The sequence below is a fragment of the Acyrthosiphon pisum genome, chromosome A1 (genome assembly GCF_005508785.2).
Source record: "Acyrthosiphon pisum isolate AL4f chromosome A1, pea_aphid_22Mar2018_4r6ur, whole genome shotgun sequence".
NCBI lineage: Eukaryota > Metazoa > Arthropoda > Insecta > Hemiptera > Aphididae > Acyrthosiphon > Acyrthosiphon pisum.
Window position 1 is genome coordinate 28,997,052 of NC_042494.1, and position 24,051 is coordinate 29,021,102.

The following is a 24,051-nucleotide window of genomic DNA, read 5'->3' on the forward strand; positions in this document are numbered from 1 at the left end:
TATGCATTTTTTAATTACTATGTGCAACTTGTAAGGAATCTTGTTTACAATATTTAAGGGTTTCGGTCTATCAATATCCTTGGAAAAAAAAATTTAAAAAAAATTTCAAATGCATAAATATTTGTCATACATAATTAAATAAATATTAGATAACAGTTAGTATACGATATAAATACACGATAGCGATTCGTAATATACTTTAAATAATTAAAAAGAAGAAGATAAAAATTCTAAATAAGTATATTAATAAGCAACTAAGATTACCAAACACACGTCATTGTAAAATCAATACATTCAGACGGAATCTCAGAATCTAAAAGTTGAAGATTTAAAATATCTATAAATAGCACTAAATGAACAAAAATATTTATTTAATATATAATATATGAATATGAACATTTGGAAAATCATTCAAGTATCTATACGGTTATTAATTAATGAATTACAAAAAAAAAAGGAAAATCAATTTTGAAATTTCCGTTTGTTCTTAATTTATTTTTTTGATTTTCCCAATTCTTAAAAAACATTACGCTGGATTTTTTAATACTTTTGACCACTACCTCCTCCCTCATCCCAAAAGTACTTGGGTGCCAACTGAATCCAATTTAAAAAAGCAAAAACGCAAAAGTTTTATGATTGATTCATTTTTACTGCTCGTAAAGGCGATGACAGACATCCAAATATTTATATATATAAAAAAACACACACATCATATATTGTATAATCAATACATTCATAGCTCCGCTCTGAATCCAACACTAAATTTTATGCAAGGAAAAAAAATGTACAACTGTGTATCTCAAACATTTGTTAGAAAAACACGTCTATTATTAATGACTTAATTCGAATTCTAATTCAAAAACCAGTTACGTACGATATCACGTCCGTTTCAAATATTATTATTGCGTTAAAACTTAAAACCGCGTTTCAAAGCATTATTATTGTTTTCATCGTGCTCATTGAATAATGTAACAAATTATCAATATAACCTACCTATCGACATTTGCATATTATAAAGTGTAAAAAAAATAGGCGATTATTACTGTAGGTACAATTACTTTTGGAAGCAGAGCAAATACCGGTTATCGAAACTCTTATGGAGTAAGCCGATACACGTCGGTAATATCCCTAAACCGCACTTGTACGGACTGATTGACGACAGCCCACAGTCGGTTCACACGGTACGAAAGTACATTACCGACGTCTTAATGGTCATAATTTACATATTATATAGGTACACAGCGAGGGCACCGATTTTTCAGAGGATTCGGCACACGGACAAATAAAAATTTCAGTTGAAGATTATTAATCGCCAGGGGAGGTCTGTTTGATGGTATAGGTACTCAACTATATCTGCTACTTTTGTCAGCCGTCAAAACCTGTTATTATAAATACAGGGACAATAATGCATTGTTTAAAAGTAGATTTTTAGAAAGCAAACGCATTTCGTTCACACATTTTTTTTAATTGTACTCTAATTCTTTACATAACACATAATAATATTATTATACTTGTGATAATATCAATCAACGACTCGTATTATATATATATATATATATATACTTAGGTAGGTACTTAATGATAATTTAATCCACACACTGTTTATTTAACACTATAATATTATGTCTATATACTGTATATATCTATAAATATCTCAAATTATATGAATACATCAAGATATAATATGGACATAAAATAAAACGTGCTATTTAGCATTACATAAATTACCCAAGAACATATTATATTTCAAGTTCTTTTCAGTACTTATTTATATATATTATATATTAATATTATAATGTGAATCGATGTACAGAAATAATACTTTAAATTCGAATACTATATATATATTAATAAAAATAGGTAACTATTGGAGTATTAATTTTTTAATAAAAGTTATAATATTCGCACGAAATGTTCAAAGTCAATCTTATAACACCTATCTACCTACTATGTTTTAGTAAAAAAAAAAAAAAAATCGAATTTGGAAATGAATCAATTCAACTAAACCAATCGTTTTCGATACATTAGCTGGTACTGTCTAATCTGTATGTAGGTACCTACTCAATAGTATAGAATAATTAGAATAATATATTCTATATTATTGTGTTCTGCAATATTTTGAAACGATTCGTTGAAATATTTGTACTTCCATACTCTACTCTTCTCTACTCTTATATTATAATATGTAATGTATGATTTATAACGTTATTACCTCCAGTCTATATTGTACATTATATAGTTCTGACATATAATACATTCACTAAACCACGTATGCATCGGTAATCAAAATAGTTGTGATACTTCACCACTATTTTAATAAAAAATAAAATAAATAATAGAAATTAATGTATTAATGTATTATTACCATCTATAGTTGGTATTTTGTGACTATATAGTGTAATAATATGTATTTTATGAACAATAATGACCACAGTAACGATGATACATGGGTCTCGTACCTATTTATCTGCATGATGTCTAAATTATTATTTTTCGATTAGTTTGACAATACGGTTACCATATATTCAAATGAATATGCGTTTTAAATGTAGAATTCCGTCCGTTTATATACGATGTGCTTAGCATTCAGAATCTTGTATTTTGCTTTTTTTTGTCTTTTACTGACGAAATGGGAATTGGAACCGGAAGTAAACGGAATAACACGAATACGCTCATATGCGTATGTATATATATATTATGTACGGCGTATCTTGTCTTGGATCTGTATGTGTATGTACCATTAAAACCAGATAGAACCGGTCACTGTGTTACAACCGGTCGATGGCCGCCAGTGCGCCTCTTGTTTTTCGTGATCAAATATTGTAAAATATTTTTAATGCCAATAAAATTGATACTGCATTATGCCCCCGATTATCTTTGTTACAACGAAAATATGATTATAGAAAACCGATGTGGTGATGTCTATGGAGAAACTGTACAAGTTCAAATTATAGAAACAGAATATAATATCTTAATAGAAAATAATATAATATAAGAACATTTGAAAATATATTTATCAACAGAAACGAAGTTTATTCGAGTATTAGGTTATTATATACTTATGGATTATAATTTTTTTTATATCCAATATGTAACATAATAGTGTGTTTTTTTTAATCACTATTATTATTATTATTATTATTATTTCAGTATCATGATAAGACTATAACATGCATTATGCATTTTACAAATGTCTTTGTTATAGATATAACCTAATTATTATATAATACTATGAAAGAAATTGTTTGCTCATAATATGATTAAAATATATCGTAACACTAACTAAAAATATCATTAAGGCATTTTTTACGAATCACAAATAGGTACTATAGATTTCCATAATTTTCTAGATGTGAACATAGATTATTTAAAAACATATGTACCTATTGTACCTATATATAATATACACCTACCTAATAATATATTATGCAATAATTATTTAATAATTTTCTTTTACCAAATATTATACTGTTTTATGTTTAAATTTATTTTATTGGACTCTTCCAAGAGAAAATAATAAAGTATAGTTTAAAAATCTTTTATTATGATAATAATTACTTTGTTAATATTGAAATTCCCATGCTTTTTCTCAATTATGATATAATAATTATGTATTCTTTTTATATTCTAATTAATATTAATTATCTATTATATAATAAAGTATGGTATTAATGTATTATTAATTAAGTATTATTTGTATAATGTATATACAGTATTATTGTAGAATAATTGATTTGAATTGGAATAAAATCTAGTATTGCTTTGTAACTTTACAACTCAAATTAAAATAATAATAATATATTAGTATACAAGTACTTACTTTTTTGGAGTTTACAACCGGAATTTTCTGTTTCGCCCCGTTTTTTGTCACCACGGTACATGTGCTCGTCTGCGGTATCCTGGTTGGTTTACCCGAAACCCCAATGCCGTTTTTGACATTTTGGTTACCGGTGAATTTCATCTTGAGCTCTGCAACGCTCTCTGTTTTCCGTATATATGGCCACATCCTGCTATTATCGTGCCTATAACATTATCTCACGATATAGTCATAATAATGCTAATATTTTATGCACAATAATAATATACAGAATAATCCTATTGTACATTTTTACGGGATTTAAATCGTAATTTTTGACAGTCTGTCACTAGAAAGACCGGGGTCTATTGAACCAGAAATCGTCAGGTCTTTAACCGGAAATTCAAGGATTTTGAATCAGTAGGTTTGGTGAACCAATAATATTATTATTATTATTACTTCTTTTTTTGAGATTTAGTGTCTCACTCGCTTATGGGTAGCCAACTGAGTACATACCGCCCCGCGCTTTGTGTGTGTAATTTAAAAATGATTAGCGAACCGTGAAGAATACACGTTTCATCGACTGTTCGAATGAAAAAAAAATCAAATGCACGAAAACCTTCGGGCGGTTAAGAATTCAAAGTAAAATAAAATATCGGTAGACTATTGCGAGAGATTGTTTGCAAGATGCACTCGGAATTGTAATAACACATATGTTGATTTAAAACAAGTAAATATTTAAGCTTTAGATTGTTGTCTAGCACACAAATGATTTCATGTCTATCCGGGATGATAACAGTTTTGAGAAGAATATAATACATATATGGATATATATACATATATGGATACCTATTACTAAAAGAATAATTATATTTTGACAACTTAAAAAGTGTAACAAATTTCCTATACATATTCGATAACAGTTTTTCAAAATGATAATCACATTATATTCATTAAAGTCGATCGTCGATGGTAGGTACCTACCTATAATTTTTTTAATTATTCATTTTTACAATATTTGAATTTATTAATAATTTTTAGATATAGGTAAATATATTTAAAATTGTTTTTGCAATAATATATTTTAAAATTTAGTAAGAAAAACTAATATTCATAATGTTGCTAAAAACTGTAATATTATCAATCTTTAACGAGTAATCATTGTTCCTTTGATGCAATTATTGGAAAAACTCTAAGCCACACGCTAGCTTGCAAACATTCTAAGTAATTTATATCAACAGATCGACGTAAAAACAATCAAATATGCACCTATATAATACATGTACCTACGAACGTTACGAAGGTACTTTATACTACTTAAGTCTTATAATAAAATCAAAAAGACTTAATCGCAAGAGTAGTGCCATTATTTTGTCAAGGAAAATGACCGCTAATAATAAACACCGACACGAATTCGTAGCATTTATTTACAGGTTTAAAAAAAAAGTAATGGTAATAAAAAAAATAAAATACTATGTGCATATGTGTGTAAATTTGTTAAATTGGTCGTATTTTATGACGACTAGATGAACGGTAATCGTCTTCGTCGGTGGCGTGCGCCACAAGGACATAATATTAACTATCGATAGCGGCCGCGGCAGCAGCAGAACACAACACCCGTTGAGACCGACGACGATATATACCTACCTATAATATGTATTATTAAATACGTTATACAGGTAGGTACGATAGACCGGTGTCATCATTATTATCATTATTATTATTATTATTATTATTATTATTAGTATTATAAGACGGTCATCGTATTCATTGCGTTAAATTGACTGTGCGATGGACCGGAGCAGTTTTGCAGAGAGGGTTAACCGGCGTGCGGTGCGGCGATATTATATAGACAAGACGCGTTAATGTCTCTTCCGCGCGTTCGAAATAAAACAGTCATTATATACATTATTATACGTTCCGTCCTATCTTTCACACTGTCCCGCCGTGCACCGACTTACACACACACACCGTTGCAACGTGTGTGTCTGTGTGTGCTCGCGTGTGTGTTTTTTTATGGACACCGCGGTAGAAATAAAAAAATATTGCACCGGACCATAAACGTTTCGGAGCATTAACATTCTTTTGAGGTTTTAAAATCGTGAGCCCTCCCGATAACATTTCATTTTTGTCATCGACCGCTCGGCCCTCCCACGTAGGCGAGCACACCGCTGACCATACACATATTATTACATAGATCTTATACTTTTCCAAGCATAACACATACACAGTAGTATACGTCCGTACAATATCATAATAACTAGGTACATACAAATATATTATATAATATTATACTATTATTGTAGTGTTACTGCGCGAGTTCGAGCCTTAGCCACAACTCGTATGTCAGGGCATTATATTATATGTTTTTTTCCACATAGGTCTATTTCCACCTATTATAGTAAGTTGTCGAGGCAAAGGGATGGAAAATAAACATGTAATGATATATTTTAGCGGTATACGATGCTAACTTTATATGATCCAGTGTGGTCGTGTGGGGTCAGGTGCAGGCCACATGGTAAATTAAAATATGGTTTAGTGTCAGTATTTTATATTATGATAGTTTGTCTGTACAATGTACTCGCAGTTCGCATGACGGTGACAAATCAAACGACATATTGTATTTATTAGAAATAAACATATAGATAGGTACTACAACATTTTAATTTTATTATTGAATCAAGGTAATTTAGGAATATAATACCTACTTAAAAAAATAATACAATCTTACTCCCCAAAACACTCAATTTACATATTTCATTGCATTGGTTGTCTGCGTAAAATAATCAAACGACTATAATATGTGGTAAATACACAACATGATAAATAACAAAATACAACAAAAATGCAGGTTTTTTTTTTTTAATGGAAAATGTTTTATAATTAAAAATCCAATTTTTCACACCCTGTGATAATGGTAGACATATTATTTAAAATTTGTCAAAAAATAATATTCTTATATCTTATTGAGTACGTTTTGGCATTTACATTTTAAATCATTTCTCACAGTTTTAGTGAAAACCATTACGAAATTTGATAAATAATAAGCTGACGTTTTAAATTGTTTGATATATATATGTAGGTAATATTGATATCTATAGTCATAGAAAAGATATGACATGTATAGAATCGACTTAATCCTTATTAAATATACTATAATTATAATTTATAATATATACTCATATATTTAAATATATTCAAAATGTATATAAAAAAAGAGTAGGTACCATAACGATAATATTATTTAATATTATCTTTCTGATATATTCTACATAGTTGAAAATAATATTCAACAACTGAACAATTTCATAGTTATGAAGTAATTTACTAACATGTGGAATACAACATAAGCAATTTAAGTTCGATAATTCTGATTAGATAATATGCATGCTGTACTGAATTATATTGAGGAAAATAGAGAACACCGTCCGCCCACAGAAACTTTAATGATATTTTAGCAATTTAGCATGTTCTGATAAATTTTACTAACTATAGAGGTAACTTTATACACTCAAAAGAAACATTAGTTCTATATCGTTGCACCATATTTTTCAATTTAAGCACTGACAATAATAATTATTTTCTATAAATAATGAAATAACATTTTAAAATTGGTACAATATATAATTTTGGTATACAATACTTTCACCATTACTTCCATGAGAAAATAATTACAAGAAAATATCGTGCTTAATAGTTACAGTAAAATAACAAAAAAACATAATATTGTGTCTCATACTTTCATATAATATTAAACTTTATCGAAGCGAGTTTGAATATTGAAACAAGAAACTAATAAGAAGAACCAAGAATTTAAAATAATATATTTCAATCACGTAATTAATTAACAATTTAAATTGTTGATGTGTTTCACAATATCAAGTAGGTACAACTGTACAAGTACCTACGTAAAAAATGTAATTCTTTAAATATTAACATTAATACAAATATTGTATCACAATGTATGTATAATAATATATTGTTCACACTTTCACAGCAAGTACAACAATAATATTCACGATGTGGGGGGCACCATGTTAAACTAAAAAAAAATACAACAGCAAATAATTCGTAGAAATAATAAATGCCTACATATTTAGAATAGATTATGAAATTATAAATTCATAATACCTACGTACTTGTTGTTTAAATTTAAATTCTTGCACTTAATGTTTACTCAGTTTAAAATACTATTATAATTAAATAATTATCTATAGAAACAATAAACGCCCACAAAATATAAACGTTTTAAAAATACATTTATCGTGCAATTAACCATTGCATTATAGAAATAAAATATAATAATACAAATTATTTACTATTATCATAGTATATATTTTACATTGTCCTTGCCTTTTTCGTCTATATTTTTAATTTCTTTTAATTGCTTTTCAATGTAATACGTATTTAATTTAATTTTTTTTGAAAATTTACATGACTGTTTTATTTTCAATAATGCACAAGTTGGCTTACAATTTATAAATTTACCTTTTAAAGGATACAAGATGGTTTTACAAATTCACTTTTTAATGGTAGGATTTAATTTAAATTTATCCAATTTAAATTCGAATGTATATTTTATAGTATGTTCACGATTTACTGTACATGAGTCATGAACACGTATGAATGCGTACATGTATAATAATATGTATTCAAAATTGGATTTTAAGATTTGTATAGATACGGAAAAGTATTATAATATTAGTTATTCTAGTATGTAATGGTGTGTACTTTTAAAATATGTATGTAATAAGTGCATAGTATATATTTTTTGAATAGTAAAAGCATTTCATAGGTACATGTATTATTATTTATTAATGCTTGATCCAGTAAAAAAAAAATAGACCACTAGATTGAACTTGAAGTTGAACTACTTTGTAAAAAAAAACCATTAAAAACAGCATTCATAAAACTCTGTACTTTTTATATTTAATGTGAAATTATATTTTATAACTATTTTTTCGTACGATTTGAATAACATACTTATTTTTTACCAGATCTGTATTTTTTATGGTCACTTTTTGTTGAAAATTGTATTTACAATCAATACGCGCTATTAACTTATGTAGGTACGGCACTAATACAGTATTGTTTTTTGAAAGTAAATATATCGTTCTTTAATTTTATAAAAAGGAATAAATTATCCACGCTAATTTGTGAATGTAAGTTACTGTGTCTTATTAGTAAGTACTTATAAAATATTTCACTTAAACTTATTCTGTATTATAACTCCTTTAAAATAATAAATTAGGCAACAGTTTAAACATATTATCATATTGTACTATAATAATTTCGATTTAATAAAAATCAGAATATTGATATTATATTATATTATACATTAATAAATTGTATAAATAATTATTTGATAACAAATCATTAATAATATTTAATAAGTAATATTTAAATACACCATCCTGAACTATTTATTTTCATATTTTGATGAACAGTAATTAATATATGTAAAACAATTGAATAAGCGATTAGGATGAGCCATTGATTAGTGCAGCCTGTCAATATACTAAATAATTAAATTTCGAGACGATTTTGAACAAAATTCATTTTATTTAAAAATATTACAGATTTTTTAATTAAAAGACATTTATTTATATTTCTATAACAATTTTTTTTAACTGCAGTTTTTCATAGTTTTAACGAAAACTATAAACCAATATTTTAAATTGGTCTTTTTATGACTTATAATAATATTATATATATAAATATCTATAAAAGTACTATATGAAATGATTCACTATCAAAAAAAATCCAACATATTTGTTAAATATTAATATATTATTTGCTTTGTTTCTTTTAACATAATAGTATAATTATTTACTTATAAATTACCTACTGTTTATATTATCAATTTATAATGATATTTAGGTAGGTATACTATGAATTTTTTAATACAATATTTTGTATTTTACTTAATAGTAATTTATAAAATGTATTGTTGAACTTTTGGTAATTTTAGATATTATTTATAACTATTTGTAATACCAATTAACAATTTATGTAAAAAAAAAATGAATAAGAATGCGTATATTATACTTATAATAAAATTGTTGTAAACTGTAATTTATTGTACGTGAGTACTGAGTATGTAACTCAAGTATATTCAAGAGCTCACGTGTGTGCTAACGCATGCAAGTTGGTTAGTAGCGGTTGTATTTTTTAGATGGCGTATTGTAAAAAATAAATAGGTAACTAAACGAGGCTTATTTGACTAACTATGTTTCCCACGAAAAAAAAAAACAATTAAGATAATATAGGCACTATATCCGTACACACACACACACACACACACACACACACACACACACACACTAGTCCATTACACACAGAATAGCCACGTGTATGTGTAGGTCAACGGAACACGAGCCAGCTACGTCGGTGTCTATTTTTGTTTTTTTTTAACCGATGTGTGTTGTTTAATGTTTATCACTGAAGAACCCTAACATTGGATGGTCCGGACTAGCAGACAGTAAAAAAATACTCAACGTGATACGTTTACTATTTTCAACAAACTTAATAACGTGCAATATTAGATTTTTCTTACCTCGCTCTAATAGGTACCCACATAACATATAGTTTCAATGAAAACCATTTATAGATTTATCGCACCACGGGGTCACACAAATTAATTTTTTTATAATTCAAGCTCAATTTTTTAAAACGTCCATATACACGCCAGTTAAGCATTTATTCTGTAGGTAGGTACATTAATACAACTATAACAATGCACTTTATTTGTTTAAGAGAAATTCATATTGTTACAACTGTATACTTAATAACGGATTCAAAGTTACATTATATTAAGTAGGTTACTATTTATTTGTTTTATTTTATTATAATAGGTTACTTATAAGTTATAATCAATTATTGTAATTTATAGAGAAAAAACACAACAAAAAATTATGTTATTTAGAAACTAGTATTCTGTTGATATAGCATTAACCATACTGAAAAGTCTAATGACTAAAGAAACCGTGTAGGTACGTATCATGGCAATAGTTATTTTAAATAATTTCAAACTACTGAAGGAAATATTAGGCCCAACTACCTGAGTGGGTTTCATCTGAAGGTACCTATGTACGAATTAAAATACGCATATTATTCAAAAATATTGTAAGTTATAATAGAAATATTATTCTCTTATATACATATTGTAATATTTAAGTATTCAGTTTTAAATATTTTATACTAAAAGGGAAAGGTAATAATAAATTATGCTAAAAATTTGTTATTCAAAACTAATAGTTTTTTTTATTTTAAGAAACTTGTGGTATTATGTAATCGTGTTGTTAATGTAAATATTTCATACCTAATACGTAGGCACTTATATTATAATTATAATAACACCATATTTATAAGAGACCGGAACGTTGTAGGTTAATTAAATATTTAAGTGTTTAGTAGGTAAGACGAAATTTTCGTTTTTAAAACTAATTTAAGTATATGAGTTAAAAAAATTTAATATTTTTTATACTTGTCTTTTTAATGTTGGGTCGCACTGAATTATAGAGACCAGTATGATGTAGGTATTATCACGTTTAAAAAACATTTTCTATAGTAAAGACTAAAGTTGTTTTAACGCAAAACGTACAATAATGTTTTTAAATTGAAAATTGTATGAAATGTGTAAGCTATATAGACGCTTAAAATTTAAAGTCATTATATATAGACAACATAACTTATAATTAACTGTATAACTTCATTTCCTGAGAAACAATTTAAGCTACTTGTACAATAGTTTTACCGTAAGTATCGTATAATAACAAATAACTACTATAAAATAAATAATAATGTGGTTTATTGTTTTTATTGTCATAAATAAATGATGAACTGATTATAAAGTAAACGTTATACGATTGAAATATTTATGTGATCTATACAAATTTTGTAGTATATTGAGAGATGATATTGCTTAGGTAGGTGTACTTACAACTTATATTTATAATAACACTATAAGTAAATATGAAGACATAAACATAATACAATTATTTTAACAGTATATAAATAAAAAACATTTATGAACTTTGTTATCAAATTAAGAAATTACGTTTGAGACGACGTGGTGGATTGTGGTTCGACCTTAAACTTTATATCGAAATAAAAATCCTCTTTTCACCTATATAATAAATATATTATATGTAAAGTAACTCAAACAACTATACCTATACCTACGCATTAAATTTGAGACTGAGCTATCAACAGAAAACATTTTAGTTAAAATAGTTAAACACCTACCTGGTATCTACAACCATTGGTATGTTCAAATGTTCAATCATTGTTTCTTAAATTATAATAAACGTGCATACCTAATTCATACTTTGTTTTGATAAATAATGTTTATGATAAGTAATAACCAAACACAAAAAGTTAAATAAAGTTTATCGGAAAAAATAATAATTAATAACCATAACATTCACCATGACAAACTATACAAAAATAATAATATCGTCATCACACAGCTGGTAAATGAAATCGGGAACAATATATTATAATAAAATATATATATTAATATTATATATATTAATTTAGGATCTGAATTTGAAAAATTTCAACTGTATTTTGAAAAATATTTTTTTTTTTTTAATGCATTAGGTATTTAAGTTGTAGATGATTTGAAATAATTATTGATTACACACAGAAAATATCGATAATGAATGACTAAAGCTGACTAAAACTGACCAAGGCTTACGAATCACTTATATGTCAATGGTTATAAATTAGGTATCTATAAATAGTATTTTACCATCGGTTAATTTACCACTCATCAATTGAATCCCTGCTGGCTATTATTTATTAGTATTCGATACGATAAACCAACTTTAAAAAATGTTCCCTTGTTGTACATTTATGACCATACACTTTTAGATAAATTTATTACACAATTTTTTTTAATTTTTATTTTTCACATAAATGAAATATTTCAATAAAATACAATTTTAATACCCTATAGGCTATAATATAAATGACATACAGTCATACAGAATTGTTTATATTAATTAGTATTTAATTAAACTGTATAATCATGCTACTGTGGAAGGCTGGTTAAGTAACTTTCCTTATTTGAACTCGCTATAGTTTGAGCTGAGTTAATTGAAAAAAATGAATTCATCCAGTTAAATGTTATTCTAAATAATATTGATGATTGGTCGAAAACTGAATATATTAAAAGATTTATTAGGCATTGGAAAAATATTAACTCGCAATAAAATTCCGCATGATTTTTTCTCGACAATACGTCATAGACATATTATAATAAATAAAAACTCGCGGCGATATCAAATAATGATAATATGATGATGAGAGAAAATAAAAATTTCATTCGTTTTTCTTGTACACAAATTATTCTTCACTCAAACCACCCAACGATTGACGGTAATTATAATAACTTATAAGAATACAATTTGACTCTCAAGCTTTAAGAATGTACTTTCGACTAGGCCGTTGCATTGATATAACATGCGCGTGCCGTTTGTGCAGTATATAGATGATATTATATGACGTATAAAAAAGATAATCGATGTACCTGCGAGTTATGACGAAGATGACGAAAAGTCAACAGCATGCGTGCACCGAGGGTGAGAGTCCCTCTTGCGTTTTTTTTCCTACGGTATTTAAGCGAATTTAATTATTATTCAATTATTTATTACAGACGCGTTGCAGCGGACGGACACCGCGACGGCACCACTACGGACTCCGATCTGGCCGGCCAGTCAAAAGACTATAATATATTTTTGCAGTTCAGTCGGCGTGGTTATTTAATAATCATTATATTATTATTATTTTTAACTCGACGCGGTCGATGCGGCGAAAACTCGAACGCCACCGCCACTGACATCGTTACGCGAATATACTACCGTAATATACTCGTCGTCGGTTATGTAGTATTATTAAAACGTCATAAAAACCTTCTTAAAAAATAACTCGTTATATTATTATACACAACTCGTTACAATCGTTACTATTAAATAATAAGTAATAACAATCTGTAAAATAACGAATAGGCGGGTAGGAGGTAGGTGTAGGTATAATTATTAATGTCTGTAACTAAAAAATATAATACTGCACAACAACGCGGCCTTTTGACTCAGCAAAAAAGTCCTTCGTAAAAGTCCCGTTTAAATGTAGGTATTTATTATAATATTATATACGTACCAAATATATTATATTATAAGACCTACGAGTGTCGCACGCTCGCCGACTCGAGCTCATCGACAGACGTCCGCCGCCGCCGCCGCGTCCGCATATACAGTAATAATAAAAATATTATTGTTACGATCACGATCGTAATACTTAAATATTATTATTATTATTATTATTACTATCATAAGACGCACTACGATCGCGGCCAAAATAGATCGAGACTGGACCGACGGGGCCGTTCCAGAATCATCGTCAAGCCTAAATATAAGTGCCCCCCTCTTGAATTATCGATTATAGCCATCCCACCACCCCCGTATGTCACGGTCACAGCACTTACGATGACTATAATAATATAACATAATACACTCGTGGAGGTGGTGACTGGAGGTAACATTATATATTATCTGCGGTGGTCATGATGGCGAGTGCCGCGTGAGTATAAAATAATTGTTATTATTATTACCTCAGAATTTAGATCATAATATTTTATATTATGTACATTGAACACGATCTAATATTATGTATACCAAAACTACAGCTATAGTTTTCACTTATGTATGGCTAAATATAATACACCGATGATGGACGCAGTGCTTGAATTGAGAAAAAATTAGAAGGGAGATGCCAAAAGCCTAAAAAAAATGTGACTACCTGAATATTTAAATAACATATTGATTAGAATATAATTTATTAAATTAACCCCGTACCCTCTCATTTCATGCACTGCCGGTAGATGATTTCATGGATTACCCATAGGCCCCATAGGAATATAATTTTAGAGGTTACATTATTGTAAATGGGAATTTTCCTCCAATAAGCGTAGAGAATTTAATTTAAAATATATCGGGTACCTAAGTGAAAGTCGCTCTGCTGTACAGTATAGGTTACAAGTTTGTCACTACAGTAATGGATGGTGTTAAATTGAAATTCAATGATATAAAATCATCGTATACGAAAAACGATTCTGAGCGAAGACGGTCTGTCAGGCGTCAGCCCATAATATTAATAAGCAATATATTTGATGATTTTATTGTGATTAAAGTAATTTATTTTACTACCTATTAGGTATTAGTACAACAGTAGGTTAAATTCATTTTTACTAAAAAAATTACATTTGAAAATGTCATTGTGTGTATAAAATCTAATAATACTATAAATTATACTATAAAAGTTTCATAAACCCACGAATAATATTTTTCAAATTACAATAAAATAACTAAAATCGTTATTCTTCATTTTAATATATTATAATTCGTACAAATTTGACCTGATCGCTGATTTCTATAAAAAATAACTGTATTTATATATTTTTTAGATTTATTTGCTACAGTATGAACTATTTATGAGAATCATTGTTTTAAATTATCAATCCTTAATATTATAAAAGTTGAACATTTTATAATTTTTTTTAACTAATAAATAATTTGTTAATTTTCAATATTTTTAGCCCAACGAATAACATTTTATTGACATTTAAGAGAGTCTCCCCTTGGCCCAGGGCAGCGGATAAGGCGAGACGATGACGTGGGTCGAGGTAGGTACGTGATAGTGCACTTTTGGGGTGATCGGCGGACGGCGGTAAGTCGCCAGTAAGTTCTCCGGGATCGCGACGGGATCGCGGACGACGCGCGCTCGAGGTCACCGACACGACAATAACTATTATTTTTTGTTGTTGCATGAACACCACATTGCAGTGTTTATGTAAATTAAATCGACCTGTGCGGCTGTGCATCGATCCGCAAGAGTTTGAAGATCGAATGTAATCTGTCAATTGTGTGGATGATGAAGATAATACGGTTGTGCATAAGACATAATATCAAAAACTTTAGAATTATATAAAATAGTAAAACATTTAACATTTAAAAATTGATCAAGAAATATTTCCTTACGCTAAGAACATTTGTTGTTGAAACGAATTAATCAATAATAAAACAATGAACGGCCCCGTAAAAACCTCAAAACGAATCAAAATATTTTGAAAATTTTATCAAATATAGAAAATGATAAAATAAACATTTGATGTAAATTTCAAGAATCTACGTTTGTTCGTTATTGGATTACAACAAATAAGGAAATCGTTCTATGAGAAGTCTAAATGAATATTTATCTATTATCTAATGTTGTAAAAATTTTAAGTTCAAACGATCATAAAAATTTAATACTTTTTCTGGTGAACATTTTTTTTTTTTTTCGTTAAAAGTAGAAAAACTTTTGAGGAATTTTGTATTTTTGAGTTAAAATTTTTTGAAATCTTATGTTACATAGGAAATTCTAACTGTATGCATTTACGTAATTTTTTTAAGAGTTATACCAAAAACCAAAATCGATTTTGCGTAAAAATTCCCGGTTTTTCCTTAATTTTTGTTTGTTTTTCGAGGTGTATTTAAAAACCACTTGGAATTTTAAATGTTGACCTTCTCACTGTACCAATTAGATTCACTTTTCCACAGGAAAAGGTAATGAAAATCAAAGTATTATTTCGACTACTTATCGTATACACAGACACAAAAAAATTAAAAAAAAACAAACACACATATCATTATAAAATCAATACATTCATCGAACCGCTCAGAATCTAAAAGTTAAGGCCGCGGCGATAAAGTTAAATCAGCATAGTTAAGAATGTTTTGTTCAATGAGGTAAAATAAAACTTAACTCGGTTAAAAGAAACTTGGTTAATATTTTGTTTAATTGTCATTTGGGTTACATACATCATATACTAGCCTATATATTATGCCTAGTGAATTTTAAAATTTAAAATTTTTTAAATTTTACAATAATTATGACTCTTATGTTAGAGAAGTAAAAATGTTTCAATCATCAACTTTGAGGATGATTTCTGCTAGCAACTTGAATCTAGTTGATACCTATCAAAAATGTCACGTGAGAGACATCGCTCATGGATGAGTGTTTCTGGTTTCAATATTAATATTATCATTACACTTTATTAAGGTATAAATAACTAATAAGAAATAATATTAAGATATCGCGATACAGAAATATTTAGTTATGTACTAATTTGTATGCATTTACGAAGCCACGAAGGCATCTGACTACTGCAGTACTAGTCTACAATAATGAACGATGAGCGAAGATGATAATCATATTATTACGTAATTTTAATATACCTACCTATTATATATATACAAATATTTTTTTTTTGCAGGCGCCTCGGCCATTTATTTCCCTACGCACATAATATCATAATATAATATATTATATCATTAGGTACACATTTCCTCGTAAAAATACTGTTTCGATTCTCAATTAATTGTATAATAAGCATTATACGACTCCGCAAAAACTCTATAGATGTTTATTATTTTTACAGTGTGTGACGTAATAAAATACGGTGAATCACGGTCGTACTAAGTACTTAATTAATATACACCGTGTAATAAATGTCTTATTCAAATAGATTTTATAATCAGATTTACAAATTAACTATTTTGAATTTTATCAAAAAAAATTCAAGCAAATTTAAAATTATAATGTTCAATATTAAAAAATAAAAATTAATTTTTTTTATATTATATGTGTAGTACAAGTGACTATCAATTAAATATAAAAAAAATAATTTTTAAATACCTAATGATTACAACAAAAGTTATTTAATCCTGTACACGGTGTATACGGTATACGATATTTATATGATGATGTTAAGCATTTACGATAAAACCTATACTATGCTAAAAAAAAAATCGTACTAACGTTTGGTAATTGGTTCGTCATCAGACATACTATTCTAATAATTATATTATTTTATCAATAAACAAGTATAAACAACAATAAACAAGTTAGGAAATCACACTCGGGGAGCGTGCTAAATTCCCGGTTTCTAGACGTATTTTAATATGTAACGCAATAAACTATAATTCCATATTATACAACTTAAATAAAATTTGGTAACTAAGTATCTATTTTTTGATATTGGTTAGTATGAATCTAGGTAGGTGTATTAAATACCTACTAATATTTTGATATTTTAGCTAGTACATATACCTATATGAATTTACTTTGAATTTACCCTTATTAAAATTATTTACTTATTCAACTGTAGTATTAAAATATTTATATCAATAAGTCTGCAGTTAAATGTATTTCTAGTTTACATTTAACGTTTTATTGTTTTCTATTTTGAATTACAAATACTAGTATAAAATGGAAAAATTAATATCAACAATCTATAGTAACTATATTTATATAATGGTAATTGGTAACTAATGGACGGACGGACACAACGGAAATATAAGATATTCTAAACTTATGTTTATAAACCCAAGACTGCATTTGTTTTTACTTAAGTATTTGTTTTTTGGTGTTCCGAACAACATCTTTATTGGGTTAATCATAATCTGTAATGCATATAAAAAAATTATTTTAGCATAAAAACGCAGATTTTTCTACGCACAATTTCAAAGTATTCGCTAAACAATTTTAATCGACAAATGTTACTAATAATTATTAATTTCTAAATATCTGTCACATTAGTACAACTACCTAGTAGGGGGGGGGGAAATCATTAGAATCCCATTTGATTGTTGTTAGCTGCAATCCAAGTTCATTAACTGAAATATCCAAACTCGTGTATGATATATATAAAAAGGAAAAACATTCTCGTTTTATATGTACCAGTAATGTGTATATAATATATATGACGTGATACGATATATAAATATAGGTTTTATAAGCTACGTTGGTACCTAACTGCATCATTCATCTTCCGCCGCATTAGCAACGGTCACTACATTAGATATAAACCGATTTACTTTAAGATACTTTTTCTGTTCAACGGTACTTATATGATATATCCGTCAGCTGGACTAGTTTTCGATCAGTTCATAGGAAAATAATTGTAAAATTGTTTTCATATACTCGTAATAACAATGTAGGTATATTAACACAAATTATACGCGATTAGATTGATTTTTATTTACAAACGAAAAATAAATAAATAATTATATTTTTATTTTTATTCTTTCAAAAAGAAATGTTTGTATGTGTGGGTGTTAAAGTACAGCCCAAAATATTGACTCTGAAAATTACTAAAAAATAATAATCATCAATTGTCATAGACTAGTGACTACGGTCAAACTACAAAAATTAGGTAATTTCTATAATAATATACAATGTATGTTAAACATAGAAAAAAAAAAAAAAGGACCAATATGGCCTGGAGTAAATTTTTTCTGCTATCAAAATATATTATATAATATGTGTATAATAATAGTAATACATTTCGATATTACTAAACTGTTTCAACCGTAAAATTCCAATTACGCGGCGTTGTAGATAGGCCACTGAATGTTAAGCTCCGTTGGAAAAAAAATTGCCTATATTAGTCTCTTCGTCCCTAAAATTATTTTTTTAATTATTATTATGCTTGTAGCAGTGTAGCATCATATCAAGGTAATATGCTACTAATTACAATACTAACTTGAATCAAACTTTAGTTTACATTAATACAAATTGAATCTTGCATCTGTAACAATCATAATATCATTCATATTTCATAATAATATTGACCATCGTCCATCGATGAGTTTAATATATATTTACGAGGAATATTAACTATTAATAAAGAATAAAACATTTAATTGCATTTAGTTTTTTAGTTCATTTTATTTTTTGATTACCTACCTCACAATATTATGACATTTTCCATCTGTTTCATTTGTAATCTCAGTTCTTCTCACTAAACTCTTTTAGACACTTTTACAGTTATACCACACACACCAACGGGGTACCTGATATCGTATAATTTGGCACGCCGTCACTTGTCGTTTTTCTGTACTTATGTAAATATAATTTACACGGCTCCATCATGTTATGGAATTTACGTAATTTTTTGGCTGTCGAACAATTGAGATAGTATTATAATACCTTTTAGGCCGAACGATTGAAAACACTTAAAATTAACAAAAAACTTACCACTGACCCAACAAAAACCCCAAAAAATACGGTAAAGCGATTGAGAACGAATTTAGTATTTACGTGCAACTTTGCCATATCATTATCATTTATTCCGCTATTGAAAGATATGTATATAAGAAATAAAAAAGCCAAAAATTAATAATTATAATCTTATACAAATATATGAGCACCTAATATGTAATATATATGAATAAAAAATGTAAAATAATATTATCTAGAATTTATAAAAATATGTAATATACAATGATTTTTTAAACAGGCTCACTTCCATTTTTACATTTAATAATACTTTTATTCAAATTCTAATTTTTAAAATTGTTAAGTAGGTGTTTACTAAGTGTTCATAACTTCGTTTTTAAACAAATATAGGTTATTAAACAATATAGGATAGCTCACAAGAATCAAATAATCAATATTTTATTCTGTTATTTTTAGAGTAATTTGTTAATAAATAATATCTTTAAAAGTTAAAGATATTATTTAGGTTTTGAAGATTTTTTTTTTATATTTTAATTTATTAAACAAGTTATGGGAAATTTTAAATTCTAAATTGTTTATAAGCTTTGAAATACTTATAAGTTATTAATCATATTTTTCTTCAAAATTAAATATAAAACATGCATAAATATGGGGGAAAGTATAGTTTTTTTAATAATTCACTATAAAATTAAAAATAACAGATAAAATTTAATTATTCTGAACATTATTATTATTATTATTATAACATTATTCTTAGTATTAGCTATGTTATGCATTAGTAAGACGTATATTATGTCAATGTATTTTTTATGTATACATAGAACATACCGAATTATAAAAATAATTCTATATTTTATAATAAAAAATTCAAAACTATTTGCAAAAACTGAATTCAAGCCTTTAGTTTTCGTCCTTATTCGCTCCCCCTGTAAATGGATCTAGAGACGTCCCTAGTAGTAAGTATCAAATGTTTGCTTGAATTTTTAATGACACTTTGTAGTTTATAATATGCCCGGGAACAAAATTAATTCCAACCTAAACAGTTTGCAAGCTCTCTTGGGTCTGTTTTGGACAGATTTCATTGTATAGTAATTTATATGACAGATCTGTTCGTTGTGAACATTAACCATGCCACAATGGATATTTAATATAAAGGTTATACAATTTTGTTAAAAATTGGTTATTTTATTCTACTTTGACATATGCATATACTGGTAATGTATTATTGTTACACCACATGGCACATACCTATCGTTAAAGCTTATATAATATCCTTATCGGCCTTATTTACATATAAATAACAAACGTTTTCTTTGTATATAGGTAGGTAAATATTATATATGTTGTACTAATTTTTTTTATTCAAATAATTTATTTATATATGTATTGCATAATATTACGTTTTTAAACGAACAAAATGATAAAATTACTCGTTTAGACGCATGATTTATGTTATCACAATATTATGCTTACATCAACTATAGTCTATAACTTATAAGTATAGTATAGTATAGTGTACACTAATAAGTAATAACATATTATTGATTATGGGAACTTTTAGAGTGGAGTACGTTTAGGTGGATACCTGTAACTATATATTTAAAAACCCACACTTCGAGACAAGCTTCATGAATGCATGATGCGGCTACTGTCTACCCATTTGCTATTTTACATACAATGAACAATAATAAGCAGAGAAACTTAATTATTGTATATAATTATACTAATCATTTAGCTTATACTACAGTAAGCAATTAATAGAAACGTAAAATATTTAATATAATGATAATTATTGGATAAAGGTAAAAGAACATTGTGCATACCACGCCCCTTCTGTATAATAGTTACAACAAGTTAAGATGTACGCCAGGATTTTAGTACTGTGGTCGATGGGTCAGCCTAGACCATGAGAGGCCACTATGGCACTATATGTATTACTATTAGAAAGCCACTAGCATCGCTCGTGGTTCACATTATTTATATCATATTATTTTGGTAACAACATAAATAATCTGCAAAGTACATTTTACAAACATATACATTAAAACAGTTAATATTATTTTTCATGTTGTGTTTAAAGTTCAAATGTTGACAAAATTCGTGGGAATCACGAAAATTTGCAAATTATTTTAAATGACTAAAATAAGGTATAAAACTTTGAATTGGTTAATCAATTTAATGCAACGTTGCTCGTAAGCCTAAACTAAAAATGTCAAAAATACAGTAGTACTCACAATTTTTTTTTAAATTTCTTTACGGAGACAAGCAAAATAAAATTACAGGTATTAATATATTTATTGTTAATTATTATTCACTATACACAACGAAATCTTTGGATTCATTTTAAGCTATATATACCAGGGACTGTAACCGTACCGAAAAGAACCGGAACCCTTTGAATTTAATGCGAACAATGTGCTTGTTTTTCGTTTATTAATTTTTCAAAATTAGGAATTAATGTAGTTACTGCAACACGCATTTCTTTTTCCACATTGAGTTTGGACCGATATTTTGATTTTAATACGGCTACAACTGAAAATCCTGCTTCACATAAATACGAAGTGGCAAATGGTATTAATATACGTAAAGCTTTAATACTGTTCCAAAATCCTAAAAGTGAATATGAAGAAAATTGCATTCGTAGTGAAGAATCGGATGAAATGTCGATTAATTGTTCCTCTTCTGTAGTTGTGAAATTTGATGGTGGCTTTTCAGTGAACGGGTCTTTAATCCAATAGTACTGTTTCATTTCTTCTGGGAAATATTTCATGAAATGAGTTTCAAGATTCGTCAGATGCTCTAAAAATATTGTCTTTAAACTCAATGAGCTATTGATTTTTTTAATAAAAGCCACTATCTTATCGTATAATTGCAGAATATGAGTTTCTTTACCTTGTAAAGATATATTAAGTGAGTTAAGTTTTTCAAAAATATCACATAAATAGGCTAATTTTATTACAAAATCACTACCAACAAACATTTTTCTATTATTATAACCTTCTCCAATTAAATAAGAATAAAGTTCTTGTCTAAGTTCGAATACTCTTGAAAGTACATGACCTTTTGATAGCCATCTAGAATTACAGTAAAACAGTAATGTTGTATGTTCTGCACCCATTTCTTCACACAGTTTTTGAAAAAATCTTGCTTTAACAGGTCTTATTTTTACATAGTTGACTACTTTTATAACTATTTCAAGTACACAATTTAAAGAGCAACTTATATATTGTGACGCTAAAGCCTCTCGATGAATAAGACAATGAGTCCATATCATTTCTGGAGCTTTTTGACGAATTAAAGCCTGAAGTCCACCGTACTGACTAGACATAGCTCGAGCTCCATCTGTACACACGCCCAAACAGTTTTCTCATTTAATATTATTATGATCCATAAAATTATTAGTGATATCAAATAGGTCTTTAGCTTTAGTACCACTTAATATAGATTTACAAAATAAAAATTCTTCTATAATATCTACTCCATCCATAAACCAAACATAACATATTAAATATGCGTCTTTATTATTATCGGTTGCTTCATCAAGCTGAATCGCGAAATTTTTATTTCTTAATTTATCAATAAGCTGATCATTTATATTATCTGAGATATCTTGAATTCGCCGACTAATAGTATTATTAGACAAAGTTATATTTTTAAGTTGGTTTGCTACAGATTCTCCTATCAAAGTAGAAACCATATCTATTGCTGATGGTAAAATAAGTTCTTCGGCAATCGTATGAGGTTTTTTGCATTGTGCAATACGAAATGCTACTTTATATGAAGCCAAAAGAGATTTAGATGGAACGCTTGTCTGTTTAACGAAACTAGAAGATTGTTTTTCTAATTTTGCAAGTTGTCTTACAAAATAATCACGTGATTTATTATTTAATGTACTATGATTAGTCTCTAAATGACGTTTTAATTTGTTAAAAAATACTATCAGCAGCTTATACTTTCAAACAAATAATACACTTAGGACGTTCTTCGTTATCTATTGTAATGTAAGTAAACCCAAAATCTAAGTAATTATTATCATATTTTCTAAACTTACGTTTATTTTCTTCTTTACAGTTGTCTTCATTTTGTTTACGTTTCGATTCAATATTAAGAAATTTTTCCATATTAATGATTGAAAAAAATAGCACGAATAAAATAAAGTATTACGATATAAAGTTAGAAAATGTACGCTC

The 24,051-nt window shown here is 27.5% G+C and overlaps 3 protein-coding genes across 5 annotated transcripts in view; all 3 read right to left on the reverse strand.

Moving 5' to 3' along the window:
- The window catches only part of LOC100164843 (protein MLP1), a 50,044-nt gene extending 36,436 nt beyond the window's left edge, over positions 1-13,608 (reverse strand). The window contains exons 1-2 of one of the 3 annotated variants that reach the window (XM_029486895.1): positions 13,332-13,608; positions 3,821-4,022 (exon numbers count right to left, since the gene is read on the reverse strand). In XM_029486895.1, the coding sequence (XP_029342755.1) occupies positions 3,821-4,006 (186 nt within the window). In that variant the 5' untranslated portion in view covers positions 4,007-4,022; positions 13,332-13,608. Of the gene's footprint in view, positions 1-3,816; positions 4,023-13,331 lie in introns of those variants that run through there. The other 2 variants (XM_001947781.5, XM_029486897.1) reach the window with 2 other exon arrangements.
- Positions 13,609-22,262: 8,654 nt separating this feature from the next.
- LOC100570103 (zinc finger BED domain-containing protein 5-like) lies at positions 22,263-23,189 on the reverse strand. Its single transcript, XM_008188537.1, has 2 exons — positions 22,946-23,189; positions 22,263-22,753 (listed from the first exon to the last, which is right to left on the reverse strand). The coding sequence occupies exons 1-2, from the start codon at positions 23,187-23,189 to the stop codon at positions 22,263-22,265; spliced, it is 735 nt and encodes a 244-aa protein (XP_008186759.1).
- Positions 23,190-23,228: 39 nt separating this feature from the next.
- Positions 23,229-23,982, reverse strand: LOC103307685 (zinc finger MYM-type protein 6-like). Its single transcript, XM_008188536.1, has 2 exons — positions 23,913-23,982; positions 23,229-23,767 (listed from the first exon to the last, which is right to left on the reverse strand). Exons 1-2 carry the CDS (start codon positions 23,980-23,982, stop codon positions 23,229-23,231), a joined length of 609 nt encoding a protein of 202 aa, XP_008186758.1.
- Positions 23,983-24,051: the final 69 nt, after the last annotated feature.